Here is a 10,057-nt window from a genome sequence, read left to right as displayed (position 1 = left end):
CCAGGAAGGAAACAATGCTGGATCTAGTTCGGGGGAATGAAGAGGGGAAAGTGGAGCATGTCTCAGTCGGAGAGCATTTGGGGGCACAGTCATCATAATATCATCAGGTTTAGAATAGTTATGGAAAAGGACAAGGAACAATCAATGTGAAAATGCTCAACTGGAGGATGGCAGATTTCAGTGACTTAAAAGTGGATCTTGACCAGATGGATTGAAATCAAAAATTGTTCGGCAAAACATTAATTAAACAATGGCATTTAAGAAGGAGTTGGTTCCGGTACAGAGTAGTCACATGCCCAAGAGGGGGAAAGGAAGTACATCCAAAGCGAGAGCTCCCCAAAGGTATAGACATTAAAATTAAACAGAAAAAGGAGGCTTATGATAAATGGAAAGGTTGATAAAACAGTAGAGAACCAGGCTGGATACAGAAAGTGCAGATGACATCTAAAGAAGGGTATAAGAAGGGCAAAGAAAGAATATGAGAATAGATTAGCAGCTAATAGAAAAGGGAGCCAAAAATATTTTATGAACGTATAAATAGTAAAAAGGTAGTAAAAGGAAAAGTGGGACCGATTATGGACAAAAAAGGAGATCTTCATGTGGAGGCAGAGGCCATGGCTGAGGCACTAAATCAATAGTTCGCAACCGCCTTCAATGGAGAAGAGGATACTGCCATTGTCGCATCAAACGAGGAGCATGTAGCGATACTTCATCGGATAAAAATTGAAAAGAGGGGATACTTAAAAGGTTGGCAGTAACCAAAGTTGAAAAGTCATCCAGTCCAGATGGGATGCATCCAAAGTTCCTGAAGGAAGTAAAGGTGGAAATTGCAGAGGCTCTGTCAATAATCCTCCAATCCTACTTAGAAAAGGGGATACTGCTGGAGGACTGGAGGGCTGCAACTGTAATACTCCCGTTCAAAAAAGGGGAGAAGGATAAACTCAGCAATTACAGGCCAGTCCACCTAATGTTGGTGGTGCGAAAACTTCTGGAGACAATAATCCGGGACAAAATAATTCAGCACTTGAAAAGTATAGCCGAATAAATGAAAGTCAGCACTGATGTCTTAAAGCAAAATCGTGTTTGACTAACTTGATTGAGTCATTTGATGAAGTAACAGAGAGGGTTGATGAGCGTAATGCAGTTGATGTTGTGCATATGGAATTTCAAAAGGCATTTGATAGAGTAACAAATAATAAACTTGTTAGCAAGATTAAAACCCATCGGATTAAAAGGACAGTAGCAGTGCGCATACAAAATTGGCAAGGGGACAAAAACCAGAGAGTTGTGGTGAACAGTTGTTTTTCAGAGTGGAGGGAAATATGCAGTTGTGTTCCTCGGGTTCAGTATTAGGACCACTGCTGTTTTGATATATATTAACGACCTCGAATTGAGCATGGAGGGTATAACTTCAACGTTTGCTGATGACACGAAACTCTAAAATGTAGTAAACAACGTGTAGGATAGCAACAGACTTCAGGAGGACATAGAACAGACTGGTTAAATGGGCAAATGCATGGAAGATCAAATGTGAAGTGTTGCATTTTGGTGGGAAGAATGAAGAGAGGTAATATAAATTAATGGTACAATTTTAAAGGGGGTGCAGGAACAGAGGGTCCTGGGGGTGCACATGCACGAATCTTTGAACTTGGCAGGACAAGTTGAGTAGGCTGTTTAAAAGCATTTGGGATTCAGGGCTTTATTAAAAGAGGCATAAAGTATAAAAGCAAGGAAGTTATGTAAAACCGTTATAAAACAATGGTTAGGCCTCAGCTGGAGTATTGTTTTCAATTCTGGGCACCACATTTTAGGCAGGATGTCAAGGCTTTAGCGAAGGTGCAGAAGAGAGTTACGAGATTGGTGCCAGGGATGAGGGACTTCGGTTATGTGGAGAGACTGGAGAAGCTGAAGTTGTTCTCCTCAGAACAGAGAAGGTTAAGGAGAGCCTTGACAGAGGTGTACAAAATCATGAGCGGTTTTGACAGTGTAAATAAGGGGAAACTGTTTCCAGTGCCAGTAGAGTCGGTAACCACAGGACACGGATTTAATGTGATCGACAAATGAGCCAGAGGCCACATGAGGAAACATTTTTTTACACAGCGAGTTTAAAGATCTGGAATGCACTACCTGAAAGGGTGGTGGAAGCAGCTTCAATTGTAACTTTCAGAAGCAATTTAAAAAATACTTGAAGGTAAAAAATTTACAGAACTATGGGGAAAGAGCAGGGGAATGGGACCAATTGGATAGCTTTTTCAAAGAGCCGGCACAGACATGATGGACCGAATGGTCTCCTCCTGTGTTGTACCTACGATGATACTATGAAATAGTAGGAACTGAACACACTTATAGTTAAATTTTGCGCGCTCCGTGTACCCAACACAATATGAAATGAACAGATTACATACCCAACAAATCAATGTTTTATATCAAGTCTGTAGCAAAGCTGAGAAATTATTTATCTTTGACATCTTCAACTTAATTGCAATATCAATTATTTTTGGAGAATATTAACATTTGAGATAGAGGTATTTTCTGAAACGCGTCAACGTTATCACTGCATGCACTGATAAAACCAAAACTTTTAATTCAGCGTGGCATTAGAAAGAAAGACTTTGTTCTATGAAACGTTACAGTCACTGGTGAATGCATCCCAGGCCCTGAAATTATGCCTTGTGAGACGAACCAGTTTAATATACATGCGATCCAACATGACAACAGCAGCGAAAAGACGAATGACAGAGTGACACATTCATTGAAACTGAAAGTGAATCAAGTCAAAGTCAGCTTTCATGCTAACGTTAATGCAGTATACACTACTCAGGAATGTCACAAAAACGGCAGGTATATTCAGCACCACGGACAAGTAGGATTATAGGAAAAGCAGCAAGCAATTTGGCCGATTCGAACTTCAACTACCAACGTGAGGATTTTGCATATACATAAAACTTACACATTAATTCACTGCATAACAGATAGCTCCTCACTAAAGTGAAATATCTGCGATTGCCAGCATGGAAATTGCTTATAAATTATTTTCTTGTGTTGGTGTCACGGACACCCAAGTCATTGAAAGGCAAGGTAGGATGACAGGGCTTCAGAAATAGAAAATCACTGTTCGATGATTCTGGAGATAAACACACGGTATAACGATAACCTCCAGTCTGAACAGGACCGGTATAATTTACTGGTTCGTTTACTGCAGGTGTCCGATTAAAAGCATCATTCGAATGACTCGGTATGGAACAACAAATAGTCGAGCTGTAGTCTTCAGCAATATTTCCGTCTTGTTTAAACTTCACGACGACTAGAAAAATGATGGTTACAAGAAACAAAAAGGAAGTTGATCCTAAAATAATGACTAAATAACGATTTAGAGGCGAAAAATACTCCGAGAGTCTGGGTGTGTCCGTTCGTTCAGAAGATTTTTCAGTAACATTGGACGAGATTGAAAATAAAATTGTGGCCGTACTTGAGAGACTGGGCTGTCCATTGTCCTTCACACAGATCACAAGTCTTTCTGTGATTATGTCTTTGTCCATTATACTTCGAGTTGCTCTGATTTCCCCAGACTGAAGCCCCACAGTGAACAGATTGAGATCAGTGGCCTCCAACAGTTGATAAGAAAGCCGAGAGTTCTGACCGGAATCAGCATCAGCCGCGGTGACCTTGGTGACCAAGTATCCTGGAAATACTGATTGCGGCGCAATCTCCACTGACGCTGAACTGTTCCACGTTAAAGGTGAAACAATAACTGGAGTATTGTCATTCTGGTCCAAAATAATAACATTCACGATGGCCGTGCTGCTCAGTGGGGGAGATACATCATCTTGAGCTTGGACTTTGATCTGGAAATGTTTCAGTTGCTCATAGTCAAAGGAGCGCAGCGCGTAAATGTTCCCATTTCTTGAGTTAATAGTGACGTAAACAGAGGCAGATACATCGAGAATCTGATTCTCCAGAATGGAATAGGAGACTTCCCCATTCTGATCCAAATCGGAATCTAAAGCAGTAACAGCAAATATCGAAGCACCTGGAGTATTGTTCTCCATCAGATACACATTATATGAGGATTGCGTAAACCTCGGCGCATTGTCATTTATATCAGTTACCGAAACCGAGATGGTTTTACTTGTTAAAAGAGGAGGAGACCCTCCGTCCCAAGCTGAAATGGAGATGTTGTACAGTGGGGCCGTTTCTCGATCCAGAATATCATTGGTAACCAACTTATAATTATTTCTTAAAGAATTTTCAAGCTTAAACGGAATATTCACTGGAATTTGACACTGTACATGTCCATATTCGCCGGAATCTGGATCCGTTATACTGATCAGAGCTAGCACAGTCCCTGGGGGAGCATCTTCCCGCACCGCGCGGGCCACCACTGTCACGTCTAACTCCGGGGCGTTATCATTCGTGTCAATTAATGCGACTACAACTTTGGCGTGTCCTGTCATGCCGACAGAACCATTGTCCACAGCTTGTACATCAAGTTCATAAACACTTGATTCCTCAAAATCCAGTACACCTTGAACTCTGATCTCTCCAGTTGCCGGGTGCAATTTGAACAACTCGCGAATCGATTGGGACACGTGACTTGTGAAAGAATACGTCAGTTCAGCATTGATACCTTCATCTCGATCAGCAGCATTAATTTTTATCACCAATGTACCTTTGGGGGCGTTTTCTGCTACACTCGCCCTGTAGATTTCATGATCGAATAAAGGCGCGTTATCATTGAAGTCCACAACTGTAATGATAATCCGAGTTGTGCCTGATCTCTGAGGAATCCCATCGTCGATGGCCGTCAACACAAGATAAAACGTTGACTGCTGCTCGCGGTCCAAGGACTTCTCTAATAACAGCTCCGCACTTTTACTCCCATCAGTTCTTGTCTGCACTTTGAGGCCGAAGTGCTCGTTTGGACTGATCTGGTAATTGCTGACTGTGTTTGTGCCCACGTCCGGATCGTGCGCGCTCTCGAGAGGAAAGCGCGCTCCTGGCGCAATTATTTCATTAATCTGCAGGGAGAATTCATTTTTCGGGAATCTGGGTGAATTATCATTTATATCTAGTATCTCCACTGCAACAGGATGTATTTCCAAAGGATTGTTGAACATTATTTTAAAGGAAAGGGAACAGGTTGAGCTTTGTCCACAAATCTGTTCTCTGTCGATTCTTTCATTAACAAATAAAATCCCATTCTCCACATTTACCTCCATGTATTGCTTCCTGTCATTAGAGGCCAGCCGAAGCTTGCGAGTCAATAATTCCCAAATGTTTAGTTTTAAATCCTCGGCGATATTCCCAACAAAGGCCCCATGCTTCATCTCCTCGGGAATCGAGTAGCGAATTTGTCCGGTAACAATGTCCGAAGCACAAAGCAGGAAAATAAAAAACGCCCCGCTGCTGATTGTATTCGCCATTGTTCTGGGCTTGATTTTCTGGTAAAATGTCACAATATTTTCCAATAGTTTACACTAACTTGTGTCTTCACCCACAACAATTAGTCGAATATATATTTAAATACTAATTTTGAAGCGAGCAAGGAAAACACTCAACCCGGGCAGCTTTTCTAAACATGTCCGCACAGCAGAAACGCAGGCACCGTCTGTCTCTTCGCTTCGGTTCTGTGTTTCCCTGAAGGGGAGGGGATAGATCTCTTGCAGCATCTCAGCTCCTTATTGGTAGACAGCGACACGAAGAGCCTCAACCAATAACTACAGCAACTGTTCTTAAAGCTATACTGTTTCGAAATTATTTGTAATATAAAGAAACGGAATGTTTCGGAGCTATTAAAATCCCCTCAAAAGCTCATGTAATATTGTAGTTTATTTTGCTGTCTTATTTCTAAAATCGGTGGAATATACTGTAGCAGCAGAAATCCTCAGATTCCTCGCAATAACATCTTCCACATCATCAATAGTCGCTGATAATTCAAATCGATTTGTGATCCTTATAGTCGTACACATATCGTCCGATTTTTTATTGCTCAGTATTTCTTGTAGTTTACCTAATGTAATCTATAGATTACCAGCAGGAGCATCCTGACACATGGGAGGAATCCTCCTGATGTTGGGCAGCGCGGTCCAAGGTCTGAATCAATTTAGTAATACTTGTAAGGATTTTGAGTATTTATTTTAAAAAGCCTTCCAATATATATTTTGAGCCGATGGTTTCAGCTCATATTGAAGTTTTCGAATAGTCTTTTTAGTTGAATTAAGTTCATGATTAATATGTTCAGTTTCTTCAAAATAATTTTTGCATGAAATCAAACATTCGCAAAATATGATTGTATATTTCATTCTGAACAAACGCAGTTAATGTAAAATAAAAAAAGGCATGTTTTCTGTGAATGGGCAATGTCACATAACTAGGAAGTATGTTGGTTCCATTGGCAGTATAGTAATCTTCAGGTCAGATAATAACAGGTCAGTATCGTGTTCTGCATTAAATTTAGACATGGTGCGTCTTTAGCAAATGAACGGGGCTGATTTATTTATGTCCGGGCGGAGAAGTTCTTCATACTCGGTTCCGACATCTTTCAGAGGGCTGATTCCGAAAATTTGAGCCAGGGAGCTTTTTAGGCTCAACTGGATTTTCATTATTTCCAAGACCCAAAACAAAGCGTCGCTCAATTGCCACCAAGTTCATGAAACAGTGTAATTTGTTACTTATATTTGAACCGATAACAGCGCAATTGACTGCTGCAGATGCACTCACAACCTGATTTTTATGCGATGATTACCATGAATTTTCTGTATCGTTATAGAATCATAGGTTCATACAGCACAGAAGGAGGTCATTCAGCCTTTCATTCTTGAGTCCGTACTATGAAAGAACGAACAATAAATTACACTCCCCCATTCTTTCCTCATGGACCTGCAAGGTTTTTTTTCCTCTTCAAGTATTTATCCAATTCCTTTTTGAAAGTTACTGTTGAATCTGCTTCCACCACACTTTCGGGCCGTGCATTTCAGATCATAACAACTCGCTGCCTGAACAAATCTCCTCATCTCCACCTGGTTCTTTAGCCATTGCCTTAAATCTGTGTCCCCTGGTTACCGAGCCTTCTGCCACAGGAATCTGTTTCCAGTTATTTACTTCATCAAAATCCCTCATAATTTTGAACATATATATCCAATTCCTTTTTGAAAGTTACTATTGAATCTGCTTCCACCGCCCTTTCCTGGCAGTGCATTCCAGATCATAACAACTCGCTGCCTAAGCATCACTACTAGGTTCTTTAATCATTGTCTTCAATCGGTGTCCGCCGGTTACTGACCCTCCTGCCAACGGAAACAGCTTCCCCTTACTTACTTTATCAAATCGCCTCATAATTTTGAACACCTCTATCAAATCTCCCCTTAACCTTCGGTGCTCTGAGGAGAACAATCCCAGCTTCTCCAATCGCTCCACATAACTGAAGTCCTTCATCGCTGGTATAGTTGAGGCAAAAATTTGATTCTGAGCCATAGTGACTACTAATTAGGTAGACTATCCTATCATTCAGAATTATAGTGAATGATCGTGAATGAAACTGCAGAGTAAACTGCAACACTCGCCATGCTCAGCCCTCCAATGATACGATAGGCCGTAGAGGATGTTCTAAAAGTTTGTTAATAGGGGCCGTTTATGGCATCGAGGAATTAACATCGGGGTCACTGACCAAATAAGTCAAATTCCATTTTTTTAATGTATTCTCGGATTTTTACTGCTGCTTTGGGGAATGAATTCTAGAACTCTGTCAATTATTGTGAGAAAACTGTATATATATTTATGTGTCAATAAGGGTCTGAGGGGGGGCGATCCTTATATATCTAATAGACAGATGTCTCAAACTCGATACCAAATGAAGTCAATGGAAAACAAAATCTGGCTGCAGAATAATAGACGGCCGAACCTCTACCGCCCATTTTTTTTGCCACCACTTCATCTACCTTGTACTTAGCAGTATAGAGGTGGGAGAATGAGGTTAAGTTGCACTTCGAGAGGACCAGTGCTTTTGAGACAACGGGTGCTGTCCTTGGCTTTCCTCGCACTGGGATTTGGGAGCGCTGGGGACTTGATGGCGCTGCAGTGGGGCTGCTCGAGTTTGGAAGCAATGGTGGGTGTGGGGGGCTGCAGCGGTTCAAGATATATTAATTTTTTGCTCCTAAATCAATGTTGAGAATATATAATTTTTTTATTCGTTCATGGGATGTGTGCATCGCTGGCGAGACCTGCATTTATTGCCCATCCCTAATTGCCCTTGAGTAGGTGGTGGTGAGCCGCCATCTTGAACCACTGCAGTCCGTGTGGTGAAGGTTCTCCCACAGTGCTGTTAGGAAGGGAGTTCCAGGATTTTGACGCAGCGACGATGAAGGAACGGCGATATATTTCCAAGTCGGGATGGTGTGTGACTTGGAGGGGAACGTGCAGTTAGTATTGTTCCCATGTACCTGCTGCTCTTGTCCTTCTAGGTGGTTGAGGTCGCGAGTATGGGAGGTGCTGTCGAAGAAGCCTTGGCGAGTTGTTGCAATGCATCCTGTGGATGGTACACATTGCAGCCACGTTGCGCAGGTGGTGAACGGAGTGAATGTTTAGGGTGGTGGATGGGGTGCCAATCAAGCGGGCTGCTTTGTCCAGGATGGTGTCAACCTTCTTGAGTGTTGTTGGAGCTGCACTCATCCAGGCAAGTGGAAAGTATTCCATCACACTCCTGACTTGTGCCTTGTAGATGGCGCAAAAGCTTTGAGGAGTCAGGGAGTGCGTCACTCGCCGCAGAATACCCAGCCTCTGACCTGCTCTTGTGGCCACAGTATTTATATGGCTGGATCAGTTAAGTTTCTGGTCAATGGTGACCCCCAGGATGTTGATGGTGGGGGATTCGGCCATGGTAATGTCGTTGAATGTCAAGTGGAGGTGGTTAGACTCTCTCTTGTTGGAGATGGTCGTTAGCTGGCACTTGTCTGGCGCGATTGTTAATTGCCACTTATGAGCCCAAGCTTGGATGTTGTCCAGGTCTTGCTGCATGGGGGCTCGGACTGCTTCATTATTTGAGGGGTTGCAAATGGAACTGAACACTGTGCAGTCACCAGCGAACATCCCTATTTCTGACCTTATGATGGAGGGAAGGTCATTGATGAAGCAGCTGAAGATGGTTGGGCATCGGACACTGCCTTAAGTAACTCCTGCAGCAATGTCCTGGGGCTGAGATGATTGACCACCAACAACCACTACCATCTTCTTTTGTGCTAGGTATGACACCAGCCACTGGAGAATTTTCCCCCTGATTCCCATTGACTTCAATTTTAGGAGGGCTCCTTGGTGCCACACTCGATCAAATGCTGCCTTGATGTCAAGGGCAAACACTCTCACCTCACCTCTGGAATTCAGCTCTTTTGTCCATGTTTGGACCAAGGCTGTTATGAGTCTGGAGCCGAGTGGCCCTGATGGAACCCAAACTGAGCATCGGTGAGCACGTTATTGGTGAGTAAGTGCTGCTTGATTACACTGTCGATGACACCTTCCATCACTTTGCTGATGATCGAGAGTGGACTGATGGGGCAGTAATTGGTCAGATTGGATTTGTCCTGCTTTTTGTGGACAGGGCATACCTGGGCAATTTTCCACATTGTCAGGTCGATACCAGTGTTGTAGCTGTTCTGGAACAACTTGGCTGGGGCGCAGCTTGTTCTGGAGCACAAGCCTTCAGCACTACAGCGGGGATGTTGTCGGAGCCCATTGCCTTTGCTGTATCCAGTGCACTCAGCCGTTTCTTGACATCACGTGGAGTGAATCGATTTGGCTGAAGACTGGCTTCCGTGATGGTGGGGATCTCGGGAGGCGGCTGAGATGGATCATCCACTCGGCATTTCTGGCTGAAGATGTTGCAAACGCATCTGCCTTGTCTTTTGCACTCACGTGCTGGACACCGCCATCCTTTTATGTTCAAGATATATTAATTTTTTGCTCTCAAATCAATGTTGAAAATATCATTAATCCACACTTGTCCACGTGACTATTAATGTTGTCCCGGATTATCGTTCCAAACAGCTTGTTTGATCAATTATTTTAA

At 42.8% G+C, this 10,057-nt stretch overlaps 1 protein-coding gene across 1 annotated transcript; it reads right to left on the bottom strand.

The window, feature by feature from the left end:
* Positions 1-2,052: 2,052 nt before the first annotated feature.
* LOC137332045 (protocadherin-10-like) lies at positions 2,053-5,557 on the bottom strand. Its single transcript, XM_067995771.1, has one exon. It carries the CDS (start codon positions 5,421-5,423, stop codon positions 3,030-3,032), a length of 2,394 nt encoding a protein of 797 aa, XP_067851872.1. The 5' UTR covers positions 5,424-5,557; the 3' UTR covers positions 2,053-3,029.
* Positions 5,558-10,057: the final 4,500 nt, after the last annotated feature.

Source organism: Heptranchias perlo, chromosome 14 (genome assembly GCF_035084215.1).
Source record: "Heptranchias perlo isolate sHepPer1 chromosome 14, sHepPer1.hap1, whole genome shotgun sequence".
NCBI lineage: Eukaryota > Metazoa > Chordata > Chondrichthyes > Hexanchiformes > Hexanchidae > Heptranchias > Heptranchias perlo.
Note: the sequence above shows the minus strand (reverse complement) of the source record. Positions and strands in the feature narration are given on the sequence as shown.